This window comes from Sus scrofa, chromosome 3, assembly GCF_000003025.6.
Source record: "Sus scrofa isolate TJ Tabasco breed Duroc chromosome 3, Sscrofa11.1, whole genome shotgun sequence".
Classification (NCBI taxonomy): domain Eukaryota; kingdom Metazoa; phylum Chordata; class Mammalia; order Artiodactyla; family Suidae; genus Sus; species Sus scrofa.
Window position 1 is genome coordinate 28,458,975 of NC_010445.4, and position 16,964 is coordinate 28,475,938.

Below are 16,964 nucleotides of genomic sequence, written 5' to 3' on the forward strand. Positions count from 1 at the left end.
GATGCAGGAGTGTCACTATGTAAATTTAAGATTAAAAAAAAAAAAAAAAAAACAGAACCATAAAGAGATACTGTGCTCTGGCTAATGATCTGCACAGAGAAGTGTCTGAATGAAGGATACTAATGTCTTTCCAAGTCAGTTTTAGATACCAAAAATCTCAGCCAGCCGCTGGCCAGACAGATAGGTGATAAAACAAATTTAGCAAAATGTTACCTTGTGGGATCTAGTTGGTGGGTAGATGGGGGGTACTGACTGTACAGTTGAACTTTTCTGTAGGTTTGAAATGTTCATAGTAAAACATGCCACATTTACAGGCAGGCCCGAAAATACTCTTTCACCAAATGAGCTGAACAACTGTTAAGGATGTGCTAATAATAAACCAGTGCTTCTCAACCACGAGCCACTGGGAGTCTTGTTAAAAGGAGAGCAGGCGCAGCGGGACTTGGCAGGCCCGAGACGCTGCATTTCTAATGAGCACCTGGGGGAGGCCGATGCTGCTGGTTTGAGGACCCCACTTTGAGAAGTGAGGGTCTGCCACCTGCCACATTTGCCCTTGAAGCCCGCAAATACCAATGGAGACTCCCTCCCTGCACCCTAAGCTGTAGCCTCAGGGCCAGCAAGATAAAAGGGCCAGAGGCTGGGGACCAGTGGGAGCCCTGGCCAGCCCTGTGAGGTCTGCTCAGCCAGCCCCAGGGCCTGACACACAGAGGGGAACAGCCCAGCCGGGGAAGCAGGGCCAGGACAGAGCTCTGAGTCACGCATCAGGCACAGGGCCAGCTGGGGAGGACGGAGGCTCCGTGACTCAGCAGCGAGAGAAGCCCAGTGCTCCCAGCTCACATGCCTGCCCTGCCTGACCCCGGACCTGGCTGACCACTCTCTCTGAGGACAGGCAACATGTGACTGCTGCTCTGGGGACGGGACAGTGACAGGGGCTGGACTCTTCCCACTTTCCAGGCGCCACTGTGATGTCGGGGAGACAGCAGACAGAGAGGACCGTCCTTCTCCCCAGATCACAGGCCTGTGGTTCCAGGACAGGGAGGGGGGCAGCAAGCCTCAAATGGAGCCTCAACCCACTTTCAAAAAGGGGACACGAAGGTCCCGCAAGGAGGAGTGACTTGTCCAAAGTCATGAATATGAGAGTCATGCAACCTCATTTCCAGCTTTCATCGCAATTATAGTCACATGGTCATTTGTCTGCCGACCTGCTTGCTGACTATCTCCCAGGAAGACCACAAGCCTCCTGAGGGCATGGGGCAGGCTGTCACTTCCCCCAGATGGCCAGGCATCTTCTGCCTTCTCACCTGCTCTTCTTACAATGGGACCTGGCCACGCCCCCATAGAGGTGGGGCCTGTGTGCCCACCCCTTGCCTCTAGAAAACTTCTGTGACTGCTTCCAGCAAGAGGGGATGGCAGTTGGCATAACGGTGTAAATCAATGATAATTTAAAAAAAAAAAATTCAACTTAAAAAAAAAGAACTTTAAAGTGAGGGGGAAAAAAAAGAGGGTTGCCAGGAGTGACTTTATGTGACTTCCAGGACTGGATCCTGAAAGGTGACAGAGCTTCCACCTGGCTCTCTCTGGGCACACTCAGGCTTAGATGCCCACCACCATGCCGTGAGGAAGCCCAGGCAGCCTGGAGAGACCACACGGAACCGCCAACCCCGCTGAGGCTCCAGCTGGCGGCCAGCCTTAACCACCCGACAGGTAGCTGAGGAAGCCTTCCAGCCACCATCCCACTGCGACCACAGGAGAGACTCAGAGACTGAGAACCACCCAGAGGACTCAGTCAATGCCCAGGCCTGTGAAACAATAATAAAGTTCCATCGCTGCTTTATGCCACCACACTCAGGGCGGTTTGTGCTGGAGAAAGAGGTACCCCAGCAGGGTGTGAACCATGTTTTTCACACCCTGCTGGTCCCCAGCACCAAACACAGCATACCACTGGTGCTTCATAAATGGCTGCTGAAGGGATAAAGGGACTCAGGTGACATGAAAGCCCAGGGTGTGCCTGACTCCAAAGTGAGGCTCTTCCTCCCTCCCCCTGCTGCGTCCACCACCAAACGCAGCTGCAACTCAGGGTCTAACAGCCTAACAACCTCTCTGAGCCTCAACACCCCCAAGGGAAGGAGAACAGCTGGGAGAAGAGTCGGGGTGCCTGGCCCCCAGAGACCCTAGCCCCACACCCCAGAAAGGCAGAAAGGAGGAAGGGAGGAAGAAGTCAGTGCTATGAGTCACTCGGATGCACACACACCCAGGAAGGAAGCCAAAGGAATTTTATCCAGATCCCAGAGGAGACCGGAAATCAGCACAAAGCATTGGGCATGGTCCACGGGGAGAGGCTGCTTCTCAGACCCCACAGGGGCTGGAAAAGCCCCGAGAACCCCAAGTGGTTCCATCTGCCTCCCCCGGGCTCAGTATACCCTCAGAGCAGCCCGGGGTCTGCAGCCACTCAGGGGGTGTGACTTGTTCGGTGTGACCCCTGGCTCCACAGAACAGCTTGATGTCTAATAAATGTCTCTGATGGAGACACGCCACTGCCATCCCCACACGCAGACACCGAAGACCAGCAGACAGGAGGGCCGGAGACATCTGAGCCCCTACCCTACTCTGTGCCAGGCATAGGCTGCATCCCAGGGGTGCCCAGGCATGGCCGCTGCCCTTGTGAACTTTATACACATGCAACACACACGCAAGGACACACAAATGCATACATGCACACTCAGACACAGCTACCTGCAAACATGTGAACACAGATATACACACACACACACCACATGCACATACATCCATGTGCACAAACACACATACATGTATTTACACATATATACCCACATGTGAACACCACACACACACACACACACTCTGCTAATTTCTCCAATCCAGTTCCCTCCCTGAGCAGGGAGATGGGAGAGCGGGGCCTCAGGGACACACTCTAGGACACGGGTCTCTAAGGCTCAGGCTGGGCACATCAGCCGCCTTCTCCGAGCTGATACCCCACAGGTCCTTTGAGCACCACAAAAGCAGCCTCAGCCTTCTGCTGAGGTCCTGACCAAACCCAACAGAACCACCTGCTAAAAACTGTTCCTGCTGCAATGCATCCATTAGCAGCTGACTAACCAGGAACAAAGCATCAAATGAATCCTCCAAAGGCTTCCCACTGCTCTTGGAATAAAACCCAAAGAGCTCCCATAGGTGACTGTCCCACCTCTCAGGGGCCATCCCTCAGCCCTCTGCTGCCTCTCCTGCTGTGCCTGCAACATTCCACGGCAGCTCTGCCACAGGGCCTTTGCACTGGCCAGCTCTCTACCGGGAAGCTCTGCCCCTGGGTATTTGCTCAGCTGGTGCCCTCGCTCCTCCAGGTCTCTGTTCCAATGGGGAGGCAGGGGTGGGGGCGGGGCTCCCCGATCGCCCTTCTCAAAAGTGCACACAACCCCAACCATCATTCCTTTACCCTTCCCTGCTCCTTCTTTGCCGCCCTAACCCCCACCTGACTGACGTGACATATACTTGGGTCCTGGGTGACTGCATGTGCCCCGGCCCTGAAAACAGAAGCCTCAAGTGGCAAGAACTCTGGTTTCTTCACTGCCACAGCCCTGTGCCCAGATCAGGGCCTGGCACTCGGCACCAGGTGGAAGGAGGGAGGGAAGCAGGGGAGGAAGAAAAAGAGGAGGGAGGAAGGTGAGAGGCAAGGGTGATGGAAAACCCTTTTCTCCAACCAGCAAGTGGCGTGGCCATGTGCCCGCCCCTCCCCCGCCACTGCTAGCCTTCTATCCAAGCAGGATTCCTCAACATCAAATTCCGCAGGGGCCAGGCACACAGCTGGAGGAAGAAAGCGAGGCAGCAGGGAGTGGTGGGGACTGCGGCAGGGAACTGGGGCCACACCCCTCCACCCTGGCCAACCGCTGTCCTGTGGGATCATGGCCCTTGTGCCACCAGAAATTTCCATCTTCCTAGAAAACCTGGACAGTCAGACCTCATGTGAAATGTCTGCACATACTGTCTAAAACCACTATGCCAACCAAATGAGAAAACGGGCTGCAAGACACAGCCGTTTACAGCAATGGATCGGGTTCCCTCCTTAAACCCCCGGGCCGCGTCTGTGGCTCAGTCTTTCCCTCGGCAGAGTGGGAAGGACGATGTCACCCATCTCTGGGTGTTTGGGGAAGACAGAATGAGATCCCCCCAGTGAGTGACACTGGCTCGAATCAACATCAGCTTGCACTGTGCACTGCTCTCTTGCATACACACACACACACGCACACGCACACACGCACGTCCCTGGGATCACACTTACAGGGTCGTGGATGGTTTCCGAGAACAGAGGCGAGCGGTCTGAGAAGCAGGACAGCACGAGCTGGATCAGCACGAGGGCGAAGTAAATGTAGAAAGTGACATTGCGGAAGATGTCGACGACCACAGCATCCTGACCGGGAAGCGGGGAAGGAGGAAGAGAGGACGGTTTACTGGAGGCAGCCTGCACAGGCCGGGGAGCAGGCTGCAGGAGGCCCGCTGCCTCGGGCTGCAGACCTGACCCCGACTCTCCTCCCCTGCGAGATAACAGAAGACAGGTGGTTACAGCACGGTGAGGTCCACACTGGCTGGTCAGGGTGGGGACACAGGGAGAAGCCCTAAGCCTGGGAGTGGAACAGACCTACCTTCAAGGCCTGGCTCTGCATGTAACGATCATGGGACTTTGTCAATTTACTTAACCTCTCCGTGCCTCAGTTTCCCCGTCTATGAACAGACCAGCGGTTCTCAGTCAGGGGTGATGTGGCCTCTGGGGGAACATCTGGAGGGGGTCTGGAGACACTTCTGTTCGAGGGTTGTGGGGAGCTACTGGCACCCAGTGGGGAGAGGCCAGAGCCACCCCCAAACATGCTACAAAGTGCAGGACAGGCCCCCACAGCTAAGATGTCCTTGGTCCCCAACGTCAATTAAAGCTGAAGCTGAGAAACCCTGTCAGATCATTGTGAGATGCCAGGAAGATAAGTCATGAGAAAGACTCAGTCTCCGGCCTGGCATTTGGAAAACACACACTCAATAACGATCAGCTGCCATCACTATTAAAGACAGTTTTGGGAGTTCCCTGGTGGCTCAGCAGGTTAAGGACCTGGTGTTGTCCCTGCTGCAGTGCAGGCTCGATCGCTGGCCCGGCAACTTCTGTATGGGGCAGGCACAGCCAAATATATATATATAAATAAATAAAAATAAAAACTGTTTGAGGGAGTTTCATCGTGGCACAGCAGAAACAAATCCGACTAGGAACCATGAGGTTGTGGGTTCGATCCCTGGCTTTGCTCAGTGGGTTCAGGATCTGGTGTTGCTGTGCTGTGGTGTAGGCCAGCAGCTGTAGCTCCAATTAGACCCCTAGCCTGGGAACCTCCATATGCTGCTAGTGAGGCCCTAAAAAGACAACAAAAGACAAATAAATAAATAAATAAAGACTGTTTGAGCTGTATGCTGCAGGCGCTCAATAAATGTTCGGTTTCTCTTCCTTCCTTTGTGGATGCCAGTTCCTGATTAGCACAAAGATGGCAAGGAACAAAGGGACAGAGTCAGAGAATTCCTGGGAGTGGCAGACAACAGCCAAGGAGAGCCACTTCCTGGCCAGAGCCCCATCTGATGGCACCAAGGTAAAGGGGACCCGTCTATGGCCCCCAGGGAACAGCCTCTTGAAAACACTGCTCCCCGCTCAGCTCTGTTCCAGAGGAAAGACACTTAGGGCCGAACTGCCCTGCAGTTCCTGCTAACAGAGGTGCAAAGGGTGGTGTGCACCTGCCTGTGGCTTCTGCCCCTGGGAGCCACACAGTCAAATGGGAGACCTGAGGAAAGAAGGTTCTATAATGAAGGCTGCACAGGGAAGGGAAATCCCTGGGGAAGATGCAGAATGAGGCCACCGCTTACCTCTTTTAAGGCAGTCATGATTTTGGATCTCAGGATTGCAATGGCACACAGTAGGGCTACCAGCCAGAAAGTTAGCATGATCCCTGAGGATTGGACTCCCCTCCTTCTCTCGATCTGAATTAAAAAGGTAGCAAGCAGCTGAAAGAGAGAAGCACATGACAAGAGTGGTTAAGAGAAGACCAGGCCTCTGAGACCCCCAGGGGGGGCCCCCATAGTCCAGAGTCTGGCAGATTCCAGGCCTGGAGGACGGCTGCCCCCAAGGCAATGGTACAAAAATGGCCTGGGGAGAACCTGATTCCAGTCCCTGTCCTGCTCTCGCCTTGCTGTGTGACCCTGGGCAAGTCAGTGGACCTCTCTGAGCCTCCACTGCCTCATCTGCAAAATGGAGATGATAACCGTATTCACCTTGAGAGCTATAGCAATTTCAGGAGACCAGGTACAGAACCAGGATCAGATGGAAAAGTCAGGCGAGGAGTTCCCATCGTGGTTCAGAGGTTAATGAACCTGACTAGCATCCATGAGGACTCGTGTTCTATCCCTGGCCTCACTCAGTGGGTTAAGGACCCGGCGTTGCCGTGAGCTGTGCTGTAGGTCGCAGATGTGGCTGGATCCTCTGTTGCTGTGGCTGTGGTGTAGGCCGGCAGCTACAGCTCTGATAAGACCCCTAGCCTGGGAAACTCCATATGCCACAGGTGCAGCCCTAAAAAGACAGAAAGACCAATAAAAAGACAAAAGAAAAAAGAAAAGTCAGGGGAAAGCTCAATTTACAACAGAGATGGGCACCCTTTTCCTGATAGGATCAGAGGGTAAATATTTTAGGCTTTGTGGGCCACAGAGTTTCTGTCGCAACCACGCACGTCTGCACTGTATTTTGAAAGCAGCCTTACATGATCCACGGAGGAGCGGACAGGGCTGGGTGCCAATAAAACTTTATTTACAAAGACATAAGGTGTGCCAACCCTCGACTTAGAGCCGAAGGGCCAGTCCCGTCTCTGACTGGTTCTGCTTTGGGCAGCAGTGGTAACCGCTTCCTTTATTGAGTGTCTGTCATCTTCACCGTGGAGCACGATTCACACGCACTAACCCGGTACAACGTGTTATCAACCCCAGTTGGCAGAGAAGCAAACGCAGGTTCCTTAACCTGCGCGGGTCACACGTTCGTTTTCAGGGAACTTAATGAGAACACCTGTGGTACAGGGACTGAGATTTTATTTCACTTCTGATACCTGGAGCCTGGACTTGCATGTGACACACTGACTTAGCGATCAGGAGAAAAAAAATAAGCAATGAAACTACTTTTCCTTGAAAGAAGGAAAGGTCAGGGCCATTTCCCAGAGGAGCAGAGCGGCTCCCGGTGGCAGCTCCCAACACTGCTCACGGTCACCAGCTGGATCCCAAAGTGCTGCGGTCCCCCACGGCGCCTCCACTCACCCCCCAGCTGCTCCAGCCAGAAATATATCTGTCCGTCTGTCCTCATTCGTCCTCCTCAGTCCCCCACGCCGACTCCCCACCTCTAACCCATCAGCCACTCACGCTGACTCTGCCACCAAAGCCCATCCTCCATTTACCTGCCCCTCACCCCGGCCCCGGCCTCCATCCTCATGCCAGGTGACCCGCCCCCCAGAGCCCCACTGGCCTCCCAGGTTCCACCCCTGCCCCACAATCCATTCTCCACTCGGGGGCCATGGTCAGCTCTTAAACAGGCACATCTGGGCACAGCAGAGCCTTGTTCAAAACCTTTCCCTTGAGGAGGTGGGTTTTAACCTGGGGTCCAAGGACAGGCTCTGGATAGAACCCAGGGGTCCTTGAACTTAAAGAGGACACAAGTCCAGCTTCACGTTCCCTCATCAGCACCACCGCTTACAAGTGAAAGAAAAGGAAAAACAGAGACAAAGAGAACTGAACAAGTCTCAGACTATTACACACGGGCCGTCCCTATTTGGACAGCAGATCTTGATCTGAAATGCATTAGTAAAGCATGGGTATTTTTACTTTGCTTTTTATTATTTTATGTATTTATTTATTTTTTAGGGCCGTACCCATGGCACGTGGACGTTCCCAGGCTAGGAGTTGAATCACAGCTGCAGCTGCCAGCCTACACCACAGCCACAGCAATTCGTGATCCAAGCTGCATCTGTGACCTACACCACAGCTCAGGGCAACACTGGATCCTTCACCTACGGAGCGAGGCCAGGGATCAAACCAGCTAGTCTTCATGGATAATGGATACTAGTCAGGGTCCTAATCCACTGAGCCACACTGGGAACTCCCTCAACTTGGCTTTTTAGGTTTCTGTGATTAAAGATCATTGGTTTCCCAGCCTAAATGTCCTATAACTAAAGCATGGATAAGCAATGTGGGCTGAAGCCACACATCAAATATACCAAGCAACTCTGAAAAAAAAAGATCTTCTGAACTTCAGGGGCTGAGAAGTCAGACTCAGGCTGCCTGTGTGGTTCCATCCACATGACATTCTGGAAAAGGCAACCCCATAGGGACAGGAAACACAGCAGCAGTTGCCAGCGGAGGAGGTGGGGGAGGGAAGGGCTGACGACAAAGGGGCCCATGCCAGGGAACTTTGTGGGATGATGGAACTGTCCTATATCCCTAATGTGGAGATGGTACCTAACCTGACACCATCTGTTCGTCAAAACTCATGAATTGTTCAAGGAAAAAGGTTTACATAAATTAAACTTCAGTAAAAATACAAATGCACATCACAAAATTGCACGTGTGTGTGTGTGTGTGTGTGTGTGTGTGTGTGTGTGTGTAGGATGGTTTCTTTTGTTAGCTTGTATGTTTTATGACTTTAAGAACATTTTTTTGAGAAGGAGACAGGACTGGTAAAGAAGAAAGGGACCCATGGCATTTAAAAAAGGTTTAGAACCCAGCTTTGGGGATGAAAAACAAGATAGAACCCACTTACCCTGAAGCTCAAGGTCCTATATGGTCAGCCCTCTGCCCTTCCTGCCGTCCCAGCCCCCTCCGCTCCTCCTCACTCTCTCTGTCCCCAGCACACAGACCAACTCTCAATTTCTCCCTCTACCCCACCCCAGGACCTTTGAATGTGCTATTCTCTGCAGCTGGATCATCCTATGCCCCCAGTCCCTTCAACTTTTTGATACCCTGCTCATCCTTTGGGCCTTAGCTCCATCACCCTTTCCTCTCTGGGCCCCCCACAAGACCAAACCAAATTCACCTAACACAGCCAGATTGCTGGATTTCTACTGGGAGATCCTGTTGTTTCTAAATGCCAGCCACTACTTTTGGTCTCCACAGTGCCAGCCCCTACTTACCATGGTGACGCCCAAGAGGGTTGGGCTGACCAGAAACACTGGGGCCAGGAGCTTGCCCAGACTTCTTTCCCAGAAAGAGTAGAAGAGGTCTGCCCAGCAGACAATCCATAGCAAAAATCCCAAGGCCTGAAAGAGAAGTACATGTACATCTTACAATGGCTGGCACCGGAACTTCCCCCAGCATCCCTGCAAAAGGCCTAGCCTCTAGAGGACCAGCCAACCCCCAAACCATCAGCTGTGGTCTTTGGAGTCAGCACGGACCCTATGCAACACAGACGAGCCCAAGGTAGGGGGAGCCACCATCGGGGCCGTCACATACTGGTCTGCAGCCCCTCCCACACCCCAGACACAAGTCTATTTGTCTGCTCAGTATTCTCCTCGGCACCTGAAAACTCAAGTCTCCGGCTCATCTACATCCGCAACCCTGGCAGCCAGCACGGGGCCCCTCACATAATGGCCAGGTATCAACAGCATCATGCATCCAACCAGAACTTACTGGGGGTCTAACTATGGGCCACATACTCCCCAAGGTGACAAGGATACAACAGAGAAAAAAACAGACAAAAGTCCCTGCCTTCATGGAGCTTTGATTCCCCTGGCAGGAAACAGGCAAGCAACAATCTAAAAAATACATACTTACTTTGTAGGAACATGGGTGGAACAGAGACTCTCATGCTAAGTGAAGTAGGTCAGAAAGAGAAAGATAACTACCATGTGATCTCACTTATACCTGGATCTAATATACGGCACAAATGAACCTTTCCACAGAAAAGAAATTCATGGACTTGGAGAACAGACTTGTGGTTGCCAAAGGGGAGGCAGAGGGAGTGGATGGACTGGGAGTTTGGGGCTAGTAGAGGCAAACTATCGCATTTGGAGTGGATAAGCAATGAGATCCTGCTGCATAGCACAGGGAGCTGGATCTAATCACTTGTGATGGAACATGATGGAGGATAAGGTGAGAAAAAGAATGTATATATGTATATACATACAATCTGGGTCACTTTGCTGTACGAAAGAAATTGACAGAACATTATAAATCAACTATAATAATTTTTAAATAAAAAACAAAATAAAATAAATAAAAAATACATACTTTCATACCAGAGAGGAACAAATGACACGAGGTGAAATAAAACAGGTAAGACAGGGTGGTCAGAGAAGGCCTCTCTGATCAGGAGACATCTGGGTAAAGAGCCAAGAGTGACTACTTGAAGGAAAGAACAAGTCAGGCAGAGGAAACAGCAGGTGCAAAGGTCCTGAGGTAGGAATGTGTTCAGCAGGTCTGTGGCTGCTGTGGCATGGGCTGCGTGTGTGGTAGGAGGTGGCTGAAGAGGAGCCTGGAGCCAGATTGAATTGGGCCTGTAGGAGGACGTCCAGATGTTATTCCCTGTGAAGAGAAGCTGCCAGAGGGCTGTTGAGCAAGGCATGAACAAAATCTGATTTAGCTTTTAAAGGGAGATATTCTTCCCCAAGAAAAGTACAAAGTGCTCCCAGAGGTCTAAGAAGAAGACACTGTATCTAGTTGAGGACAGGGGAGCAGACAGCATTTTGAGATAGGCTTGGATTGTGGTCCGAATGAGATGGATTTGGGTGGCAGTATTAAGGGCGAGGAGACAGCTTCAGTAAAATCACTCAAGTTTTTCCTGTTTGCCAAGGGCTTATGGAAATAAATCTTGGGCAATACAGTCCTGATAGGAGTTCCGCAGTGGCTCAGCAAGTTAAGGACCTGGCATTGTCATTGCTATGGCTTGGGTCACTGCTGTGCTGTGGGTTTCATCCCTTGCCTGTGAATTTCTGTATGCTACAGGCACAGCCAAAAAAAAAAAAAAAAAAAAAAAAAGGACTGATAAAGACAAATTTCATATGCGATCACTAATACGTGGAATCCGACATAAAAAAAAAGATACAAAAGAACTTACTCACAAAACAGACTCGAAGATTTCAAAACCAAACCTATGGTTACCAAAGGGAAAACACTGGGGGGAGGAATAAACCGGGAGGTCGGGATTGATAAAGACACACTTCTATATCTAACATTCTTAAGTAACAAGGACCTGGGGTACAGCACAGAGAAATCAACTCCATGCTCTGTAATAATCTACATGGGAGAAGAATCTGAGAAGGAATGGGGTACGTACATGGATAATGGAAGCATTCTGCTGTGCGCCAAAAGCCAACGCAACAGTGGAAGTCGACTAGGCTCCAATAATTAAAAAAAAAAAAAAAAAACTGATACATGGTATAGAAAAAAATTTTAATCTAAAAAGATAAAAAAGGACAGACACACGCCAAGAGGAGAAAGAGGGATGAAGAACAGGATGTACAGGTATCCTCCACGTCTCCCCAAAAACATTCATCCTTACAGGGGACAACCAGAACCTGCCCAGTAGAGAAAGCAGACACACCCACCAAATGATCAAAATTAAGCCCATCAGGAAGTTCCCCTGCAGTGCAGCAGGTTAAAGATCCAGTATTCTTACTGCTATGGCTTGGGTCACCGCTGGGATACGGGTTCCATCCCTGGGCCAGAAACTGCCACAGGCCATGGACATGGCCAAAAAAATGCAAGCCAATCAGGGAGGGGCAGATGGACACCAAGGGGCCTTAGATGTAACCCAGAGAAGGACCCCACATCCCTTTTGTAGTTTTCTAGCCAGACAGGCATTAGCTGAATCTAATCGTGAGGAAACGTTGCCCCAACACCCAAGTTGGGGAACGGACAAAATTAACTGGTCCGCATTCTCCAAATATGCCAGTGTCATAAAAAATAAAGGTGAACAATTCTTCCAAAATTACAGGAAAAATAAACAGACAGTGTGTCTAAATGCAGTGTATGACCCTGGACTGGGGGGAAGAGGGTGGAGATGCTAGAAAGGGTAGTATTGGGACAAGTGACAAAAATGGAACATACATAGTAGTTTTTTTGTTTTGTTTTTTTTTTTTGTGTGTGTGTGTGTGGCCATACCTGCAGCATATGGAAGTTCCTGGACCAGGGATGGAATTCCAGCTACAGCTGTGACCTAAACCACAGCTGCTGGCAACACCAGATCTTTAAACCACTGCCCCAGGCCCAGGATCAAACAGGCATCTCTGGAGTGACCTGAGCTGCCACAGTCAGATCCTTAACCCACTGAGCCTTGGAGGGAACTTCTCATAGTAGACTTTTTTTTTTTTTTTTAAGTATCATGTCCATGTTAAATTTCCTGAACTTGATAACTGTCCTGTTATGTAAGAGGATATCCCTGTTTCGAGAAAAGATATATTGAAGAATCAGGGGTAAAGGGGCGGGATGGATGCTAGCTATTCTCAAATGATCCAGAAAAAATAAATAATATGTATCTATGGAGAAAGCAAAAGAGTGAGATGAGGTTTGAGTTCCCGTGGTGGCTCAGTGGTAACAAATCCGACTAGTATCCATGAGGATGCAGATTCGATTCCTGGCCTCGCTCAGTGGGTTAAGGATCCAGCATTGCTGTGAGTTGTGTTATAGGTCACAGACACAGCTTGGATCCCATGTTGCTGTGGCTGTGGCCGGCAGCTGCAGCTCTGAGCATGTCTTTCAACCCGGAGCCTGGAAACTTCCACATGCCTCGAGTGTGGCCCCAAATAGACCAAAAAAAAAGGGGGGGGGAGAAAGGGATGATGTAACATGTAGCAAATGTTAAAAATTGGTGACTGAGTAAGGTGCATACCAGGCTGCTGGGAGTGCTAAGTACTGTTCTTGCAACTTCTCTGTAGTTTGAAATTTCTTCAAGATAAAAGCTTTTTTCAGTTAAAAAGACATCTTTGGTCAAATCTCTGGATGAGCTCCTGAGATAAAGTCTATCATCCCCACTGATATGATAAGTTAACTGAGGCTCAGGGAGGTTAAGAAAGCTGCTCAAGGGAAAAAAATTTTTTTTCTAGTTCTTTAATTTAGTATCTATATGAGATGGTGGATGTTCATGAAACTTACTGCAATAATCATTTCATGATGCATGCCCGTCAAATCATTAGGCTGTACACTTAAACGTACACCATGCTGTCTGCCTATTATATCTCAATAAAACCGGAAGAAAAAAAAGACATTTGCTCAAGGTCATACAGTGAGCCAGTGGCAGAGTCCACATCTGAACACACATCTGAACCCAGAGCCCTAGCCTTTACCTATGAGGTTATTATTCCTTCTTTCTTTTTTTGCCTTGTCTTTTTAGGGCCACACCCGCGACATATGGAGGTTCCCAGGCTAGGGGTCCAATCAGAGCTGTAGCTGCTGGCCTACACCATAGCCACAGCAACACCAGATCCGAGCCATGTCTGCAACCTACACCACAGCTCACGGCAACACCAGATCCTTAATCCACTGAGCGAGGCCAGGGATCGAACCCGCAATCTCATGGATGCTAGTCAAATTCATTTCTGCTGAGCCACAATGGGAATTCCTATTACGTTATCATTCTGTCTCCTAGAAAAGGAACTCAGGGCCAAGTAAGTAGCAGAAACATGACAGTTTTCACAACCACCACTCCCGACCCCAGCACACCCACACCCTGACACACACATCACGATAAAACCCGTGACTTACAGTTTTGGCTTTGTTGAGATGTGTCATCTGAATGTAGCCCCGGTCATGGCGGGAGAGATAGAGGAAGTAGAAGGGGAAGCAGACCCAGAGGTAAGAGCAAGGCACCCACACGAGGACGGTGTTCTGAAAGCACTTGGTGAAGTCGGGGTTGCTGGTGTTCCACGTGACGTTCCACTCCTGCGGAAACAAACACAGGCTCAGGGTCAACGGGGTGCCCTAAAGAGCTTGGGCAGGGGGCCAGTGTGGAGTTCAAAACCAGCTGCTGTGGGTTTTAAGAAAACAGACAAGACCCCTACAACTGAGGCCCTCGCAGAGAGAACAGGCAAACTGGAACGAGCGGTAGCCAGAAAGACCACAAAACAAGGAATGAGGGATGATGGTATGTCTCCTCTCACCCACCAGTTAAGTTCCTGGGACCTGTGGCAAGTTCCATTATTGTACAAAAGACGGTAGACTGCCGTTTAGAGGAATCTCTAAAGGTATTCTGGAAACAGAGGCATCCTTTAGTTACATAAATCATTTCTCCTTTGCAATCTTGTGAATTAAGAGCTTTCTAATATTCTCCCCCAACACCATGATCTCCATCGGCATCAGCATCACTGTCATCACTAACATGACCACTTTCATCAGCACCATCATCATCACCATCATGACCACTTTCATCAGCATCATTAGCATCATCACCATCAGCATCATCACCATCATGACCACTTTCATCAGCATCATCAGCATCAGCATCATCAGCATCATCACCATCAGCATCATCACCATCAGGACCACTTTCATCATCACCATCAGCATCATCACCATCATTACCACTTTCATCAGCATCATTAGCATCATCACCACCAGCATCATCACCATCATGACCACTTTCATCAGCATCATCAGCATCATCACCATCAGCATCATCACCATCATGACCACTTTCATCAGCATCATCAGCATCAGCATCATCAGCATCATCACCATCATGACCACTTTCATCATCACCATCAGCATCATCACCATCAGGACCACTTTCATCAGCATCATTAGCATCATCACCATCAGCATCATCACCATCATGACCACTTTCATCAGCATCATCAGCATCATCACCATCAGCATCATCACCATCATGACCACTTTCATCAGCATCAAGAGCATCAGCATCATCACCATCATGACCACTTTCATCTGCATGACCACTTTCATCAGCATCATTAGCATCATCACCATCAGCATCATCACTATGATGACCACTTTCATCAGCATCAATAGCACCATCACCATCAGCATCATCACTATCATGACCACTTTCTCTCTTTGTTGTTTTCTCTTGTTTTTTGTCTTTTTAGGGCCGCACCCAAAGCATATGGAGGTTCCCAGGCCAGGGGCCAAATCAAAGCTGTAGTCACCAGCCTACGCCACAGCCACAGCAATGCAGGATCCAAGCGTGTCTGTGACCTACACCACAGCTCTAGGCAACGCCGGATCCCTAACCCATTGAGCAAGGTCAGGGTTCGAACCCGTGTCCTCATGGATACTAGACGGGTTCATTAACCACTGAGCCACGATGGGAACTCCTATCACAACCACTTTAATCAGCATCATCACCACACGACTGCTTTCATCAGCACCGTCATCATCACTTTCATCAGGACCATCAACACCACCAATCAGCTCTATCATGTCACTTTCATCATCATCACCACCATTAGTGTCAGCAGCATGGATAACACCCAATCTGCAAGGTTATTTTTTTTTTGCTTTTGCTTTTTTAGGGCCACACCCGTGGCATATGGGGTTCCCAGGCTAGGCGTCGAATCAGAGCTGCAACCACCAGCTTATGCCTCAGCCACAGCAATGAGGGATCTAAACCTCGTCTGCAACCTACACCATAGCTCATGGCAACGCCGGATCCTTAACCCACTAAGCGAGGCCAGGGATCAAACCTGGGTCCTCATGGATGCTAGTCAGATTTGTTTCCGCTGAGCCATGACAGAAACTCCCCAGACTGCTCCAGGCCCTATTCCAAATTCCTTAAATGTACTATCTCCTTTAATTCTATAATTACCATTCCTTTTTCAGAAGGGAAAACTAAGGCACAGAGAGGTTGAGTGATCTGTGTAGTATTTCAACAGTCGGTATGATCTGACTGTTCAAACTCAAACTCGTGTGATTTGGTTCTGAAGTGCCCACATTTAACCACTAAAGCTATCCAGCCCTGAAAAGAAATTTGTTTTCATTACTTTTATTTTCTCAGAAACCACCTGTGGAGTTCCCTTCGTGGCTTAGCAGTTAATGAACCTGAGTAGGATCCATGAGGATGAAGGTTCAATCCCTGGCCCCACTCAGTAGGTTAAGGATCCGGTGTTGCCACGAGCTGTGGTATAGGTCAAAGAGGTGGCTCTGATCCCACATGGCTGTTGCTGCGGCTGTGGTGTAGGCCAGCAGCTACATCTCCAATTTGACCCCTAGCCTACAAACTTCCATATGCAGCAGGTGTGGCCCTAAAAAAACAAGCAAAAAAAAAAAAAAAAAACTTAGGTTAGCTGCCAACATTTAAAAGCAGGAAATTTCACATTTTAAAAAAATGGATTTCTGGTATCTCTTTAAAAAAAAAACAAAACAGAAAACTAGCAGCACTGGGCCCATATTCCCACTTCACAATCATTAAGGGGGGCTAGGTTGTAGCTGGTCTCTGGATAAGGTGCAGGCAATCCAGCTGGCCAGTCCCCAGGCAGCCCCTCCCCAAGCATCCTCTCTCCACCACCGGACAATGAGCTCTCCAGACACCTCCAGGCAGCTCCGACTCCAACAGCCTTCCCACAGTCAGATAAACGAGATCACCAAGGAACTCTAGGGACCATGGAGTCTGAGGACTCCACACAAGCTACCTCAAGTACATCAAAGAACGTTAAAGAACAGAAAGCAATGGGACCATGAGGATCATTTCACTTAGAGACATTTCACGATCGATCAAAATATTTGTTCCTAGCTTTTCAAAAAAGAGGCCTAGCTGCACACAAGAGCGTGAGCATACTTAACACTACTGGAGTGTACACGTAAAAACATTAAGATGGTTCAATAAGAAAGGGAGTTCCCGCTGTGGCGCACCGGGATCTGCGGTGTCTTGGGAGCGCTGGGACACAGGTTCAATCCCTGGCCTGGCACGATGGCTTAAGGATCTGGTGTTGCCGCAGCTGCAGCTG

General features: G+C 49.8%; 1 protein-coding gene across 1 annotated transcript in view; it reads right to left on the bottom strand.

Moving 5' to 3' along the window:
* ABCC1 (ATP binding cassette subfamily C member 1) overlaps nucleotides 1-13,966 on the bottom strand; it is a 112,073-nt gene extending 98,107 nt beyond the window's left edge. Inside the window, exons 1-4 of the mRNA XM_021086560.1 lie at nucleotides 13,768-13,966; nucleotides 9,201-9,326; nucleotides 5,905-6,042; nucleotides 4,295-4,423 (exon numbers count right to left, since the gene is read on the bottom strand). Of these exons, the coding sequence (XP_020942219.1) occupies nucleotides 4,295-4,423; nucleotides 5,905-6,042; nucleotides 9,201-9,326; nucleotides 13,768-13,794 (420 nt within the window). The 5' untranslated portion in view covers nucleotides 13,795-13,966. The remainder of the gene's footprint in view (nucleotides 1-4,294; nucleotides 4,424-5,904; nucleotides 6,043-9,200; nucleotides 9,327-13,767) is intronic.